Source organism: Corvus kubaryi, unplaced genomic scaffold (assembly GCF_017639235.1).
Source record: "Corvus kubaryi isolate FWS band 111438036 unplaced genomic scaffold, C.kubaryi_AGA036_p1.0 37396, whole genome shotgun sequence".
NCBI classification, from domain to species: Eukaryota; Metazoa; Chordata; class Aves; order Passeriformes; family Corvidae; genus Corvus; species Corvus kubaryi.
Genome location: NW_024581135.1, coordinates 6,978,900 through 6,997,373, shown reverse-complemented (window position 1 = coordinate 6,997,373; position 18,474 = coordinate 6,978,900). Strand labels below are relative to the sequence as shown.

General features: G+C 39.2%; 1 protein-coding gene across 11 annotated transcripts in view; it reads right to left on the bottom strand.

The window, feature by feature from the left end:
- NCKAP5 (NCK associated protein 5) overlaps positions 1-18,474 on the bottom strand; it is a 380,196-nt gene that overhangs the window by 54,923 nt on the left and 306,799 nt on the right. For 10 of the 11 annotated variants that reach the window (XR_006018146.1, XM_042040728.1, XM_042040726.1 and 7 more), the window contains 4 exons: positions 9,061-9,165; positions 5,404-5,592; positions 1,097-4,941; positions 223-400 (listed from right to left, as the gene is read on the bottom strand). Coding sequence is in view for 10 of the 11 variants with exons in the window: in XM_042040728.1 (XP_041896662.1) it covers positions 223-400; positions 1,097-4,941; positions 5,404-5,592; positions 9,061-9,165 (4,317 nt within the window). In the remaining variant the exon portion in view is untranslated. The remainder of the gene's footprint in view (positions 1-222; positions 401-1,096; positions 4,942-5,403; positions 5,593-9,060; positions 9,166-18,474) is intronic. The other variant, XM_042040731.1, reaches the window with a different exon arrangement.

Sequence of the window (18,474 nt, the reverse complement as noted above, 5' to 3'; positions counted from 1 at the left end):
TTGAATTGCCAGCAAAAGCAGTAGGATCTTCATGACTCTCTGTATAATGTGGCCTATAGTCAAGCTGCCAACTTCTGTATTAATTCGCAATCCTCTAGCTACACAAAATCTTTCTATCTTATATATAAACAGTTATTATCCTGTTTGCCTGCAATGACAATAAGAAACACATCTGGAAGTTAAAAAGAAGGTAATAATGTTTTCGTGTACTGAAGCACTTACCAGGGTCTGATTCTGCATTTCCATATCAGCTTTTGTGTTGCTGTTTTTCTTGTGGTTTCCTTGAGAGCTGATAGAGTTGCCATGAAGAGAGGAGCCCTGGGAGCTGCCCTTCGACACACTCCTGTAGGAAACATTATTTGATCCACTTTCTGTCTGCTGAGCTGCTTTCTTATCAACTCTGCAGGTAGAGAGTGATTCCTCTGATAAATTGCATTGCCCTTCTTCAATCACTCTACTTTCCCATTCCTTTAATGTTTAAAGTAACCTCTCTGTATCTTTCTGTCTCTAGACCTTTGAGTGATAAATGTTTCTAACTAGCCTTGATCAAACCTGTCACTTGCAATTTCAGGTAGTATATCAATTTAGCCTTTCACATATAATGATTTCTATTATATTTGGGACTGTTGTGGGACAAACGTGAAAACACAATATACCAGTTGCTAAGTTCTTCTGTGACCAAAGGTTGTGATAGCTAGAAATTTAATTAATTCTGACAGGTTACCAAATATGTATTTTCTGGTTACAGTACAGGAAGATGGAATACATTAAAACATGTACCTAATTACCCTCTATCTTTACACACCATCTGCCTAGATTCTTGATTTCTGGAATAATTTGAATTATCAGCTTGGATGTAATTCGCCTATCTTTAATTTCAAAGACCAATGGTTTGGTTAACAAAGTAACATGAACAAAATTATCATCTCATTGTTAATTTTTTTTTTTCCTGTAGAGATTAAAGTCCCAGCTGTGCACCTACTGTTTGCTACTGTGCATTCTTAGCACAAAAGGAACATACATTGAACTTTGCATCTGGACATCTGTAAAGCTACATGGACATCAACACATCCCAAATTGTGTTCTGGAGTTTTACCTGTTTAAAAGCTCTCTCATAAAACTGTCTTTTGGTGAGTAGGCAGCTGTGGTGGAACCTCTGACTTGTTCACACTCAATCTCACCAGGAGGGTCTTGGGAAGTCTTCATAAATTTGCTCTCCATGGCTAAAACATCACCATTGTCTGTTTTCCTATTAATTTCATTTTCTATTTCACAGTGTTGTTCAGTTTTCTTTTTTTCTTTTCTTCTCTCTAATTTTGCCTGCTTAATTCCAAATCCTGAAACTTTTGCATCCTTTTTTTCCACTTTAGTTTTAGGAACATCGGTTTTCCTGCTACTCAGTGCTGGGAGCTTACTCTTTCGGAAGCCAAACCAACTGGCTATAGAAGGTCCAGTCTTTTGTTTAGTCTCCACAGTGGGGGATTTGGTTTGTCCCTGACCCTTTTGCACATTTTCTTGAATGCATAACATGACTTTCTCCTCTATTGTAGGTTGCAGAGATGGTGAACTCAAAAGATCATTAACCTTCTCAGAGGTTTCTGCTAATTTTAAAGACATTTGCTGCCTTCGTGACTTTGTTGCTTCCAGTTTATGAGGACACTTTACTCCATCAAAGCTTTGGAAGGACAAAATTTGTTGGGAAGATACAGTAGCTGAGGCTTCTAACTCCAATTCTGCTGACAGAACATTTTTTTTACCTTGAGCTTCGTGCTTAAAGCTTTCAGTGCTTTTCTCACTCTGCACAGATAGACTGCGTGCATCTTTCTGAGAAAAGGGTTTGTTTCCATCACATTTTGAAGCATGGTGAAACTGGTCTACTTTTTGAGATGATCTGAAGGGCAGTTTGCTTGGGCTTCCATGCTGGCTATTGCAACTAGTCATATTTCCAAGAGAGCCTTGTCTAGCATAAGAATTTTCTGTGGGTTTAGTAGTATATAAAAGAGTCTCTGGTGTCACTGCTGACCCAGAAATAGCCTTGCTTTGAAGCCCTTCCATGGCTGAGTTCTGCCTTGTTAGAGAATTCCCTCTGTCAGAAGTGTTTGTAATAATCTGAGTCCGTACTTTCCCAGGACCTTCTGTCACAGGGGCAGATGGCTTCTCCCCTGTGTGAATGCTGAAACTCTGACTACGAGCTTTCGCTCCGTTCATGCCCAGAGCTGGCTTCAAGTGTGACTTGTTGCCAGAAGAAACAGACCTCTTAACTAATTTGTTTTCTAATCCATCTCCTCTGTCTACCACCACGCTGCAGTTTTCATGTGAATGAGCGGATGCTGTATCCATACTAAGTCCCACAGCACAATTATTTTTTACTTCAGTATCAGACTTGGAGTCCTTTAATTCCGCATCCGTTGCACCTTTGGTGGTTACACACACAGACTCACTTTGCTTGTACTTACTGGAACTCACATGACTTTTGGAGGCTGCATTTATACTGTCTTTTTCCTGCTTCCCTGGTACAGTAGAGCTCTTGCAGAGAAGCTGGGGAGATTTGACAAATAATTTCAGTCCCACAGGGAGACGGGTTTTCATTCCTCTCTCATTAGAGTTTTGAGTAGCATGTGCAGCATCACCGGCATGAAACAGTGTTGAGGGGAAATTGTTTACCTGAGATAGCAAAGGCTCACTTGTGCTTGTTGTGTGACATTGAGGAGTTGTGGGGAGAATATTTGGCATCTTTTGTAGCTGATCCACACCACTGTCACTGGAAATATTGTTTTTGTTGGAATATGTGTCTTGTGAAGAAGTTGTTTCCAATGACGGACAACCTAGCGAGAAGGACCTGGCTGTTTGAAAATCTGTGCTGGAAGATTCACGATTTCTGTGGAGACCCAGCTGATTAGGGTTTTTTGGGCAGACTTGCTTTGTGGAAACTTTGGAAAGTCCTTGGCACGCACTGTGGGATTGCTGAGATGTGCATTTATTTTGCATAATTCCTTCTGCATTTTCTTGAAGGTAAGATAATTCAATTTTGGCCCCAGAAGATACATTTTTTGCTTGCATTTCATGACTAGATTGATTATGAAAGCCAGAGTTCACAGTTCCTTTTAATGGAGATGATTTCAGTATATTTTTTGCTGTTTCAGTGGGATGAGCTCCTCCTAACTTTACTGCTAGAGGTGGAGAATTAGCATAATTAGGCCGAATCAACAAGGATGTTGACCTGCCTGGAGGAAGGGGTGGGGATGGAGACCGGGCTTCTACAGCAGCTAAATCACAATGAAAGTCTCTGGTTGGAGGTTCCCCATAGCTACTGGGCTCTATAAGGTGCTGAGGCAACAGTGGTGATGCTAGACTCTGACTCTTTGGATACTTTGACCCATCTCCTCTGCCTGGACGTTTCAAGTCGGGCAGGGGGTGGGCAGGGGGCTTTGGAACCTGAAAGTCGACTTTAGAGTCAAAATGATGAGGTGGGCTTTGGGCCTTTTTGAATCTTGAAAGCTTTACAGGTGGCAGAGCAGGTGATTTCTCAAGGGCTGTGGGGCCCACTGGTAGAGCTACAGGTGCCTCCCCACTCTCAGTCATCACAGTTTTTTGGGGAGAAAATTTACCTCTGCTGGGTATTTTAGTTACATTTGGCTTTTGATTGATTCCTGCATGCACAGTGGAGCTTGAATTGACCTTGCATGATGCATCATACACTGGCTTCACTAGTTTTTGTCGTGAAGTATTTTGCTGTGTCACTCTTCCACAGCGTGAAGATTCACTGCAGGTCAAGGGGACAACTGCATTTTTATTCCCTGTATTATCTTCAAGAGTATTTTTCCCAGTTTCATCTTCCTGCCTTTCTAAAGCAGTGTAGTTTCTAGCATTGGGTCCTGGCTGCAAATCAGTTCTTCCCTGAGGTATAAGTTCAGTGTATTCTGCACTGGACGTAGTCTGTGGCTGGTTGATTGAAATCTCATTTCTTGTTACAGTGACAACTCCAGTTTGATGTGAGCTGAATTCAATTGGCTCACCATCCTTAGCATCATATATTACTGTAATGCACTCTTCAGAAGAGGTCTTTTTTATAACCTTTTGTTGTTTAATGAAATTACATGTCTTCGGCCTAATGTCTGAGTGAACAGGTATCTGGGTCTCTTCTTTGTCAGTAGATACAAACTGAGAATTCTCCGTGACTTTGAGCAAGTCAGAGGTCTTTGCGTACCTCTCAGGAAAGGGAGTTGATAATAAATCTGATGGACTTTTCTCATCACTGCTTTCTATATGCAATTCATCCAAGACTTCATTGTCATCAGTATCTGAAAGCTGAAAATTAAAGTCCTTCCAGCCCATATTAGAATGGCTTTGATCTAACTGTAGTTCAGGCAGCTTTGCTCTGGTGCATGATTTTACTTCTGCCTGAAATCCACTGACAAAACTAGTCAATTTTTCAGGTCTTTCCTTTGAATTAAAAAATGAACTTCTTTCTGGCAAATGTTTCCTTTTAGGATCCCAGTCAAAGAGACTGTCAGAAATGCTATGAGTTAATTTGTTACAAGAGGTCCTGCAGTCTTTGCTTGGTACTTCCTGTGGCAACAGTAAAGATGAAGAGTCATCATCTGCATCATCATGTGAATCTGAATCATAAGAGAAAGTTTTGTTGTGTTCAATGCAAATACTTCCCATTTCCATTGGCTTACAATGGGTCTGTTCACTATGGCTGCCACATTTAATTCCAGGGGAATATATTCCTTCGTTGGAGTTCATGCAGTCTTTGTAACCCCATTTTGATATTACTGAAGGTGGTTCAAGAAATATCTTTTGCTTCTGTAATTTCTTCAGCCCTTCTAAGATATGGTTTTCCTTGATACGAGTTGGAGGTAGATCATCTGCAGGGCTTGAGAGGTTGCTTGGGAGCGAAGAACCAATGCTTATTCTTTTATCCCATCTCACGGATGACTGTCAAAACAAAATAAAAATCACTTTTGTTACTCACAAAGTGCTGTCAATAAAAGTGTTCCATTTTGGTAAAGAGATACAGGAGATGCATAAGGGCATTACATTCCACTCTTTGCCATTTCTAGCAAATAATTTTTTAATAAAGGATTTCACAGTGGTGTGAAGGCTGTGGTGCATTAAAAACCTGTGGGAAGAACAATATGAATGGAAGGATTAAGATAAAGAAGAAGAGCAGTTTGGACTATGAAAGGCAGAATAAAAGTCAGAACAAGTGAGGACACTGTAAGCAAGCTGGAGTGATAAAGGAATCATTAAAAAAATTAAATGGGGGGTAACAGTTTAGTGACAATTGTTTTCAACATAAAAGAGAGGAAAGTAAAAAAACTTCTGAAGGCAGCTTTTCGATTAATCTTTTTTCAGATTAACTTAAACTAACACATGTAGAAAAGTAATTTGATTTACCCTTTTACTTGTCTTTCCATCATTCCAAGTGTAGGAGGAACCACTGGAATATTCACTGCAAGCGCTTGAGAGGGAGAGTTCACTGCTACTGCAGCTGCTCCGGGGATACAGGCGGCTAGAACCTGTCATATTTAATTGACTCTGGCATTTCAAGACAGGTATGCTGGATTTCACATTCTGCTGGCATTCCTAAAATATGAGAAGAAATAGAGGTACCTTATGGGTAGAAAATCATTTAACTTCCCCTTGATTAAGAATGGCAAAGAAAAGGCAAGTAAGCCAGTTACAGCTTCATATTATGAGATTTAGCATCTGGTGAATTTAATACACAGAACTAAATTAAAAATTGCTAACAATTTCATTTGTCGGGGGAAAAAAAATCCACAGTCCTCAATGTTTTCTTCTTTACTCTTGAACTAGCATTCTGCTCTTCTTATGGTAAAGATTATTCTGAGTCTATTTGAATTATGCTTCATACATAAGCAGCGTGCGCCGGTAAGATACAGAAAACAAAGTTATAAGAATACAAGTACATCTTGACAACTGCATTATAGCCCCACAATGTAACAGATGAGGCTGCACACCCTGGACAAGGTAAATTAATTTAGTATCCCGAGCAGAATGTCCACTGAGAATGGAATCTCTCCATTACAGTCTAATTTTGGTTTCCTATCTAGTTCAAAGCTTTGTCGAAGAAACTCTCTGACGTAGGACAATCCATCTTCGTGTCGCTCACAGACAGCTGAAGCCTCTTGCTTATGCAATTTATTGACACTTTATGGCTGCCTTTAGTACTTGTGTAGTTATCGCCCCTCTCCAAATGCAATTTCAGCTGACTGTGACTAAGTGCCAGCTTTGAGGAAGAGAGTAATGAAGAGTAGATAGCACTTTAGGTAAAATATTAAACCTCTGTAGGAGTAGCTAGGATGCCTTTAATTTGTTTTCAAACTAATACTCTTGAGCCTAACAGCATTAGAGCTTCTTTAGTGTTAAGTGCTTGCACTATTCTTCAGTTTCCTTACAGAATCAGACATCTTTTTAATTACCAGGAACACCAGACATGACTACATGAAAAGAGGTTGTAATGAGGTGGGGGTCAGTCTCTTCTCCCAAGCAGAAACTGATAGGACAAAAGGAAATAGCCTCAGGTTGTGCCAGGGGACGTTTAGATTGGATATTAGGAAAAATTCCTTCACTAAAAGAGTTGTCAAGCAATGGAGCAGGGAAGTGGCTGAGTCACCATCCCTGGAGGGATTTAAAAGCTGTGTCGATGTGGCACTTGGGGGCATGGTTTAGTGGCGGGATTGGCACTGCTGGGTTAATGGTTGGACTCAGTGATCTTAAGGGACCTTCCCACCCAGTGGTGGGTGAAAGGCTGGATTTGATGATCTTAATCATAAAGGGCTTTTCCATCCAAAGGGAATCTATGATTCTGTGCCTCCTATGCATAAAACTTCCCTTTGGATTTCATTAAGGCAAACTGAAACAATATTTATTGATTTTTGTATGTAGATATACCTCAAATTAATTTTGCTTAAATGGAGAATTTACCTTTAGAGTCAGGAAGAAACAAGAAATCTAAAGTTATTGAATCCATAAAACAATTATCAAGGCTGTGTTTGCCATAGACACAGCTTCTTCATGGAAATCTCTGGAACAACACTCAGTTTGTAGGCACTTTGCATGCACTGACATGCTTTTTGGCCTTCTGCTGATTTCTTCCATTTATTCCCCATATTCCTCCCATTTACTATTACTGGGGTTGAACCTATTTTCAGCTGAATGGGAGAGAGTAGAATTTTTACTGCTGAGGAGTTCATCAGCACAGATGTTCATCGCTCAACTGACATCATAATGTTCTGCTTTTGACAAACCTAACTACAGGGCAAATCATTATTCTTTGTCACAGGCAAAACCTATGAATGGGAAAATCATTCAGAGGCACCAAGAACACATTTCACCTCTGGGAATTACTGGTACATGTTCTCCTAGGAAGTCAAATGGATGCAGACAGAACAGCTTTTAAATCCAGTGGCTCTGGGAAGAAGACATCTTTCAGCATCAAAGGCAGGCTGATGCCTGTGTTTTTGGCTCTGAAGCAGACTCTCTTGCTTTGTTGAGACAAATTAGTCTTTATTTCTGGCACTGTGGTACCCCTGGGGAACCCCTCTGCCATCAGCTTCCTCAGCTGTTGTGGTGTCACTCCTGGTGAGGGTGACTGTACAGAGGCCAATGGCAGCACCTGCTTGTTCTGGCTATTCCTCTGCATTTCGGCTCTGACATTGGGAAAACATCTCATGGAATTCCTGCCCCTTACACTGGGCTGTGTCCCAGCCACCAGAGCATTCAAGGGACAGATGCCTGTAAATCCTCTCCTTTAAGAATCTCCTGTAGGAGGAAAGAGATCAAAGCACAGTGACAAGTGTGGCCTTCCTGTCATCTTCAGCTAGTCTGAGAGCCTCTCCATCCTCTCACTTTGTTTCCTTTGCACCTAGGAGAGGAGAAAGGCTTTTGGTCCTACAGTTTCAGCAGGGGGAAAAATGGAGCTATCTAAGCAAGGCTAAAGAACAGTATATTACTGTAATCATCTTTAAGAGAGGAGAAAATGTGCAAAAAATATCATGCCACTCCAGATTATGAAGTAGGGTATCTACTCAATTTCTAGACTGCATTCAGATCACTTAAGAGTGGAGTTTTCCCCTGCAATTTGCCTTTATTCTCTAAATTATCCAAGAAAGTACTTTGAATAGCATGTTTATGATGCATTAATTAAATACATTTAACTTGCATATAGGTCTATTAACTGACATGGTGAAATTTTAATTTTTTGTAATCATGACTCTTTAGTCATTACCTTTAATGAAATTAGAGTAAAAAGGCCTGAATGTAGTATTACAGTTTAAAAATGTAATTTTCACTAGAAATCAGAGAAAATTGAAATAATCAGACCATTAAAGACACAAAACTCTATATTAGAGCAACTTAACCTGAAGGCTTAATTAAATATAAGGCAAAGGGTTGTTAGCATTTTTGTGAACCTTTGAAACAATGCCTTTTCATTAAAGTAGGTATTACAAGGGAGATTACATTTTTGTTGACACTACTATACTTCAAGATCAAAGGCACATGCAGGTTCAATGTTCTGTTCTTGTACTCTTTGTTTCCCTGTACGTGATTTTTGTTTTTTAAGCTACTTTTCTCTTTGACAATGAAACATGAAAGCCACGCTGGAGAACATTTTGCCAAATAAGCACAAAGCTCACTCCGTCTGAAAAAAAAATGCAGAGCCCATGAATTTTTAAAAGTTCATACATAATATATCATAAAAATGGGATGAATAATACGGGGCATGGGCTTTAATAAAAAGCTCCTTGACCATTTCTCAGAGATTCTGAGATGTAATCAATACTCAAAAAGGTGTATCGGGGACATTGCTAAGATTTATGCTTTTTTTGCACACAGTGACACTATCTGCTCACTATATCAACCGAGGACACAATATTGAATTTCAGAGAACAGAAGGAAGCAAAAGTATTGTTATCTGCCTCAACAGGGTTTCAATTCAGAGATCAGCTTTATGGCTCTTCCCTGACACCAGACTTGAGAGGCGAAGAGGAGGTTCCAGATGAGGGGTACAAGGGCAGCACAAACACTCACGTGCATCTGAGCATCAGCACTTCGAGCTTGCACCAGGCTTCGGTTTCGTTCTACTTCTGAAAGCAAATCCCCAGATGAGAGGTCCAAGATGCGTGAATGGAGTTTCTGGGGGGGCAGAAGGGAAGGAGCAAAGCATAAGCATTTGACAGATATGCAGCAGATCAGCATTTTTAAAATTCCAAACTCTGCTGTTAAATTTCAAGGGTAATGAAGAGCCTGAGGTAAAAGAGGATTTGTTCTAATTTGAAATGTTGTTCTTTGTGCTTACTTTGTCCAAGACTTCCTGTCTGGAGGACAGATCATTCGTCATCCAAAAAACTCTACTTTTTCTTCTAGTCACTGCTTTGCAACTTATCATTACTTCACACACAACAACAACAAATGAATATGAGTCTCACCATTATCCATAGAGTTTGACAGGTTTCAGGAAAAAAGCATAAAAATGAACTACAAAATTAACATTTATAAATCAATCAACATGTTAATGTTGTTTTATTTACGAGCTGTTACACCTTGCTTGAATGATTGCAAAAGTGACCCTATTTTTAACCAGCATTGATCTGCTGAAGGCCTCCTCTGCACACATTTTAACTCAAAGTCATTAATGTCATCTGTTAGGAACAATTAATGTGAATAGAAAATAATTGCATCAGGGAACTGGGGACTCAGAGGATTTTGTGCATTAATATTCACATGCTGTTTGATTATATAAACAGTTCTTCTCTCAGTTTTGCTTGGAAGGATGGCTAAGCTTGTGCCTTTCCCTCCATGTTCACCTGTACACTAATTCTAGGGCTTTCAGTCTGCATTAAGCCTGATTTGTTTTAATTGCAGTTTCAATAAAATCCATGATTTATGTGAATGCCTTGGCCAATGACTTCAAAAGAAGAAATATCTGCAGTCTTGTTAGTCCTGGGCCAACACACCGTGTAACAGGCAGTATGGATCTGACTCACGGTCCATTGAAATCAATGAAAATGGACTAAAAAAGTAAAAACCAAGAAAAAAGAACTTTGGATCAGGCTCTTTTCATTTTCCCATTAATTCTCCAGGCTTGCAACCTAAGAGACCACATTTACCCCCTCTGCTTGGAGGAACAAATAGCGCAGACCCTGCCAGGTGCTTTGCCAGGGGACCCTGAGGGACGCAAACCATGGAGATTTGTCAAGGCAGTGTGAGTGCCCCATCACCCTGTCCATCCAAAAAGACTGGCCAAAGAGAGAACAAGAATCTTTAGCCAGAAAACCCTCCACACACTGTAGCAGTAGCTCTTTGCAGGGCTCTGAAATGTGAGCCACACCAACTCTTACACCCTGCTACTCCCCAGCCTGCTCTCTGGGTACCCACTGCAGAAATTAATCTGCTAGAGAACAAAGCAGGCAGCCATTCCTACAGCCTCTGTTATCTGCATGCTCTGCTTCAGGCTTCTGTTCCCCACAATATAGGAAATATTTTTAAAAACTACTTATTATAAATTTGGGAGTCATTTCTCAAGAGTTACACATTCATCTAGGTTTATTAAGGAGGTAGTTTGTTGCAGAGAGATTATGAAAAATATTTTCAATGATCAGTACTCTGTATAAATATATATTGTCCAATAAATTGCTGAATAGATTAAAATGCTGCAAGCACTCAGTATCCAAGATATGTTTCATTATAAATATTAACTACATCCAGGCTATGTGTTTTTTAGCATCAGTGATGCCTGGTTATTCGGCATGCACCTTTCAAAGTTCTACTATTGGTATTACTGTCAGGTGCTTGTTAAAGATTTAAACTCCAGGTAAAATGCCTGCCCAAAGTCACAGATTTACTGACTTTGTACACTTGTTCCTCTTGACAATAATTCCAACTGCATCACTGAGCCACCAGAGAATTCCTCTGTTCTCAGAACCAACAGTCACTGGTGCTATGAACAAGTGGTTTGCAGACAAATTAGTTACTTTCTCCAGGGATACCAGTCATCTGAGATATTTTAGTGGAAGTTACAATAGTCAGACCCGTGCATTGGAGATGACGACTGGGGACATCTGAGATGGATGAACATTTGTTAAGTGAAAATGTATTTTCCCAGAAAAAAAGGATCCTAGAAGTAGTGCTAAAGGAATTTTACAGTTGTAATATTGTCTTCCCATTTTTCCAGAAAGGCATTTAAAAATACTTATTACTTAAATGGCAACATTTATACATTTCAGTAAGGGAAAAAAAGTATTCCCCTACAATGTCATCCAATGGAATTTAGCGTTACTTACAGAGTACAGAATCTGTGTCAGGCATAAGAGCAGAGGTCAGCCCAGCTGGAACAGGCAGGAATCAGAAACAATTTTTGACGAGTGATCAATCATAGCCCAGCTGGAAACAGCTCAGGGTTCTGGGGGTCCCTCCCCAGTGGCTCAGTGACCGGAGGGGCTGGGCTGCACAGGGGTCATGCTGTGTTTGAGTTACCTTTGCCACTGTTAAACTCAATGACTCTGTAAAACTGCAGTACCAAAGCCAAATCAGCAGACTAAAATGATTAACAAAGAAGGAAAGTGTGTTCTCGAGATGTATAATGTGATTATATTTCTGTATCAAATGAGATCATCACACTGGGAATATTCCTCCCCACACATATGCAAATAAACTAACAGAGGTGGCCAGCACAATGACTAGCTTTAACAAACAGCATAATAAAGTTTGAGGTCATTAATTAAATATAATCACACAGTACTGAAGCAAGTCATCCAATTACAAAAGAAAAGCATAAGAAAAAAATGTTTCTCTTTCATTATTTTTCTTTTTCCTTCTCCATTGTCTAATTTAAAAATGGGGAAAACTCTAGTATTTGCTAAAAAAACTCATTAATGATGCATTTAAAATCAAGTAACAGATTGTGCTAACTATGTATCTTCATTCTGATTTCTTCTCAGATACACAAAATGTACTGTGTCCTTTACGGTTATTTTCAGATGACAGTCACATAACTAGATCAAGGAGTTACTGCTGCCTTGAAAATTGTACAGTATTAAAATCACTGCTGATGCTATCATGAGACAATGCAACAAAAGGCAGGCCACTGCACAGAACGACTTCCACAGAAGAGATCACATTAGTTTAAATGAATACTTAAATATGGAACTGAGGAGTTACAACTATAAATCCAAGTTATCTGCCCCATTTGTTGGTGCCCTATATAATGATAAGGGGAAAATGAGCAATACTTAGAGGTGCTGGGGAGCGCCTGGGTCCCTCTGGAAACAGGAAAACATCAGGATCACTGGACTGCAGACCTGAAAATCCATATGGAACTGAATACAGCATGGACTGGGCCAACTTTCTTGGAAATTACCCTGTCCTGAATACTACAGGGCAGGTGTGGACTACAAAGTTTGTTACATCTTAGTTCGACTGGACCCACATTGTCCAGAAAATGGGTACTGAGAGGCCAGGGCAGAACAGAGGGGGCCTCTCTGCAGATGCCTGTGACCAACAGCAGCAAAGCTCCTCCCTCACCTGTGAACAGGCGAGGGATTGATGCAGAACAGGCCGTGCTCTTTGTGATTCAATGTCAAGATTAACTCCTGTAACCCACATGAAAAATAAAAACAAAGCAATTGATAATTTAGGTGGAAACCTATTATATCAAGCGCAATAGGAAATACAATTATCTGGGAGGCAGATAACCAATTCATCAGCCAGCAGGCCAGTTCCCCCTCCCCCAGCAGCATTCTTATTAAGACTTTCTAGGAAGATAAAAAAGGCCACTACCTGCTGGCATGAGGCAATATTACAGAGACTCCCCTAACCATTGTGCCTCGTGCCTCTATCTCTGCAGAATATCTATCAGTTCCCATCTCCTTTTTGAAACATCTAATGGTCTGCAGCATTGCCAGAACAATTTTCAATGAATTATGCCAAAGAGTACACAGCTCTCCAATATTGGATGAGTTAATTGCTATTAAATCAATTGGCTTTGCTTTTCTCACACGAGCCAAAGCCCATCATTCACAGGAAAAAAATTCTCTCTCTAGGTACCAAGGAGACATTTTCATCCTGCTGCTCCTTGCCAGAGCTGTAAATGTTTGTTTGGTGTCTGTGGCCCTCTCCTGTCTCTGCCGTTTTTCAGGGCATCACAAACCTGAACAGGCACACTCTGGCCTGCTTGCCTCTATACCCCAGCCTTTGAAATTGGGCTGGTGGGGAAAACCTTTACATTTCCATTTCACCATAAAGACAGCAGGCCACAGAAGGAAAAGAGATTATTAGGCAAGATATTTACATATTATTAGTTTATGTAGAAGTATAATCTTTCATTAAACAGAATTTTGATTTTTGTAGCCCTTAGATACGTTTCAGAGGGAAGGTTTAGCTGGAAATGAGAACACCTCTCACCTATCCCACCAAAAGTTACCTAGAGTAGAACATGCACTGTTCAAAATACAAAGTGTGAACTTGTCATTCACTAAATATTCTGGAATTAAGGAGAAAATTAAGTATAGTTAAGGAAAAAATAATAAAACCTCCGAAAGTAGAAATCAATTTTGCCTTTAGACAAATAAGAGTTTGCAACATATATGCTTTTGATATATGGAAATTCTGCCTTCTAAAGAGAGCAGAACAAGTGGTTGTCAACAAAAAAATGGGCAAATATGAAGCAAAAGTGAAAGGTGCAAGAAGATGCTTCCATTTTATTTAATTCTAATAATGACTAACATAGGAAATGTACTTGCAATTGTACACTGTGCACATACAGCAATTCCTGATGCTTTATTGCATATAATTGATATCACAAAAACAAAGGTATAATCATTTTTTTTCAGCTCTGGAAGCCATATATTTAATAGAAAATTCATAATTATGTCCTACTTTCCTACTATTCACTTCCTATAAGCAGAACTTCATGGCTACCACTGTGAACTTTGTAGTAAATGAAAACCAGGTCTAGTGAATGGCATCCGTGTCCATGGCAGGGAGGTTGGAATGAGATGAGCTTTTAGGTCCCTTCCAACACAAACCACTCTACAGTTCTATGAAAGTTATTCTTTCTCTTAATGTTGGGCCACGTTTAGCCATTTACAGGGTTGGGGCTAAAACCAGAGTGAGAAACTAACACCCTTTGACTCTTTAAAATACTCCTCCCTTACGTAATTAGATGTTCATCACTTAGACCTCTAAAAGTTATTAATCTGGCTCTGAGCAGGAAAGAACATCCAGCTTCTGATTGCAAAGCTAATGCACCACACTAAGCTATTTTTTAAATTTCTCTGGTGCTACAGGTACCATTTCCAACAGAGCAAGCTGTTAGTGAGGACACTTGATATTTGGAAAAAAGCATGGAACATTGCACAGCTCAGTCTGGAACAGGCAAAGCAGCTCAGAAGTCTTACACCCTTACACCTTACAATGTTATTTAGTATGAGCAGGTACATTCACATTTCAAATTCTGTTCTGTCTTAGGGCTTGCCTGGCATTAACTCAACTTGCTCCTTATGCTGCTGCAAGGGCTCTCAACAGCCCTTACAACAGAACACCACCACCATAGCTGGTTGTATTTCATTTTGGTGGGAGGAAAGGGTTAACCCACTGAAAGGTGAGCCCCAGGATAACTCTTACAGTGGTCTGAGCAAACAGTTGGAGAGTTTTATTGATCCTACCCCTAGCTCTTTAAAACACATGAAACAATCACAAACATGCAGTATTGCTCAGTGGTGATAGGAGGAAGTGTTGTACATAAGCGAATATTAAAGGATTAACTTTCAAATGCATTTCAATAAGCTAAATGAGTACAAAATTAAAAAAAATTTTAAAAAAAGGAAGTTTTCAGCTAGTCCTTAAATTTCAAGTGAAGTTTGTGGATTTGAATTTTCCATTAATCTAATAAAAATACTTCCATGAAAGTTCTAATTTGATATTTTCCATCTGTTTTGTTGTTTTTCCCTCCTACAAGCCCTAATTTTCTAAAAAACCTTTACAGAAGATGCTAGACTTTAAATCCAACCCTGGAATCAACAGTGGTTTGTCAGTTTTGCTGGCAAATCCCCTGGGTGAGTTTACTGAGATTAAGGCAACATCCAAGACAAAGTACCAGGGCACGATACTTAAACCATTTGTATGGAAGATTAGGGTGCTAAAAAAAATCAGAAAAACCTGCTAACAAGGCAACTCCAGCACAAAAAGTAAAACAAAGGTTTCATTTGTGTCTGCTGCAGAGCTTCCAAGCTTGCAGCTCTCTATTACTATTGAGCCATCCAGAGATGGCAAAACTCAATTAATCAGACCTAAAGTAACTCCAAAGGCTGGAAACTTATATTCTAAGGTATAAATTGGGATTATTAAGCAGGCATTTGATGCATAAACACAAATAGCATAATCTTTCTGTATTCTTCAGAGAGTTGACAACATTAATGTAAGGCTAAAATTACTCCTGTTTCAAATCCTTAGTTTTATTAATTTTTATAAACTGCTTTAAATAAAAGTTACATTGAAAGACACAAAGTAATCCCCTCTGATCCCAGTTTTCATTTTGTAAGCCTATCAGTATTTTCACTGATAGACTTACACTGAGATTCCAAAGTTCTCATTTTAATAGCACTATGGTAGGGGTCTGTAAATATTGCATTAAGATGAAAATGAGCTAATTTAATTTCTTAGGAAAATGCATGTATAAAGTTCCCTGTGGTTTGTAATTACCGTAAAGTCAACAGTTTACATCAATGACCCAGTAATCAGCTACTCAGAACGTGAATAATTAATGAAAAAATGTTTTCAACGAGCTTGGAAATGGAAGACTCCTTGGAGTACGGTGAAACAGCCATGCTGTGAGAACAGTGTTGTGCAGAAGTCAAGCCTCTTATTAAGTACATATTTGTATTTTGTCTTCTATCTTTCTAAATGTCTTCCCATTGATCTAATACTACTTAGTGTGTCAATTCCACTGTGCTAAATGAGGGCCTGTAGGTGCTGTGGATTATGGCAACAGCAAAGAGTGAAAGGCACATCCTGCACATCCTCACACGTCCTGTTGTTGCACTGTCCACAAACAAAACCACTTTGTTTTTAACTCTTCAGCATTGTCAGAGTGAGTCTAGCAAACAACTTTATCCTGAAGTCCTGCAACAAGGAAGAGCTATACCATTAATCTTTTCTGGCATGCCCTACACATGCTATCAGCAGTAAAAAGGTGGGCTGGTTTTTATCATCTCACTGTATTTAAGAAATGCTTTAATATAAAAACAGAAGGGAAAATTCTCACTTCTGCAACAGTCACTGCATTATAAATCCTTATATGATTAAAAGCTACTCACTAATTTCAACATGCTGCTAAATTGCTCATACAATGACAGTCAGTGACATTCCTGGTAGCACAGCATAACATCAGTTGTTGTCTTTGTGATTCCTACAGTTTAAAATCCATTTTCACATTCACTTTCTGACTATGCCCCAAAATAATCTAAAGGAATTAGGCAAACCTCAGTGAGATCTTCTTATTGACATTTATGTTGATCTATGTTGGCTCTACCAGAATTGGAATCTACAGATCAATTCCCTTATTAGATTCGTTCTCAGTGCTGCCATGATCATTTTATCACAGAAGCTGCTGCCATCAGATGCTGCTTTATCACTTTATAATGGGATAAACTGAAGCTTTCCTCTGGCATATACTTGGAAATGATAACTGTCTGAAGTCTAAATATTTCTTTCACAGATTTTCAAAAATATCCTTATTAAATGCATAGGTCTGTTTTAAACACTATTTTCAACTGAATTTACCTAAGCAGCAATAATTTTTGTCCCGAAGAAAATTCCAGCTCTCAAGTTGTTAAACAAACCCCGACGCTAACAGTGGAGACTGCCCTATTAATCACTTTCTTCTTGCTGAGCCTATGAGCCAGATGACAGAAGAAAAGAGGCTAAGAATGAAGATATGACAGAAAAATCAGAATGGTCTCAGGAACAGTGAGCAGTATTATATGGTCACACAAACACACATGGGAACACTCCAAAATAGCACCCACAATACATACATAAGATTTGTCACAAGTTTTTTATCTGGTTTTGAAAATATGCAGGGACGTGGTATTTTTAGTGAGAGTGGTGTTACAGCTCCTGTTGAGAGAGAAGTTCATCACATTAATTTAAATCTCCGATAAAATAAATTAGCTTTTTTATTGCCAGGTTGAACTACAGGGCTATGATTGTTATGTATTGCTACAGTCTAAGTCTTAATGGCATTTTAGCCCTGTGGTGGTCAAACAGAAACCATTTCAAACCTTCTAAAGGCTATTAAAACATGTGCAGATGTCTGGAAAATTAATACTATTATCTAACACTAACCTTTTGCCTGTAGGAGGAAAAGGAGAGAGAAGGCTCGGGGAAGATGTTTTAGATCAATACATGGCAACCCAGGAGGGCAAGCTCCGTTTCACAGAGAAGTTCATTGGCTGTGAACGAGGGATTCAAGTGAGCAGATTCATCCTTATTTGGATTTCATTGAAATCACTCATTTACTCAAAAAAAAAAAAAAATTAAGAGAGATGAGCATTATTTTCACAATCCTTCCTCACTGCTGTTTCCCAAGGTCCAGCAATCTAAACACTGAAAAGATTCATTCATTTAAATGACAAGAGCACGAATTTGTCAAGGTTAATGTTGAACAAGCCATATTTTCCTTGCTTCAGTATTATGCATTAAAAGGTTTCTCCATTCCTCCACCCTCTTTTTTTGTTTTTCTTTCTTTTTGTGTGTGCAATATTGTTGAAATGTCATATGGATTGAAAGGACTTTAGAAGTAGGAGGAGAGTTGCAAGAAGTACTTTTATTGTTAGGTTAAGGCTTTTACATACATATTTTCTCTCCAACTTTAATGCATTGGTTTTGTCTCTGACAGAATAATTTCTAATAAGAAGAGACTTTTCTTGAAAACCTGGATGCAAAGTACTGGATTCTATTCCTTTTCCTCAAAACACTTACTTAAAAGTATGATTTAGAAAGAATAAATGGGTAGATTCCCAGCTGGTAGAAATTATTGGCTTCACTTCTCCTACTGAAATGCAAAAAATTTCTGCCAGGACAAGAGTTGCCCCGAAGACCTCCCAAACTTTTGCTCCGTTTCAGAAATAAAGCTTCTAGAGGGTCACAGTGTGCATTTCCAGTGGCATTTCATTCTTGAAAGTCCCAAATCTGACCACAAGACCTCCAAATGGCAGTTCAAGTTCTGCAACATTTATCCCGATACACCAAAATCACAGGGCTTGTGTAGGACACAGCACAACTCTGGAGACCTGATGATCTCAATAAGCAGCTCAAACCTTGGCTGTAGCCTTCTGGAATTCCACCAGCCTACTCTGGAGTGATGAAAAAGCATGGAAAGATCTCCCCATCAGCCTGGCTGTGCAGGCCAAGTAAAGTTTAGTAAGGCTGAAGCACAGGTGAGGA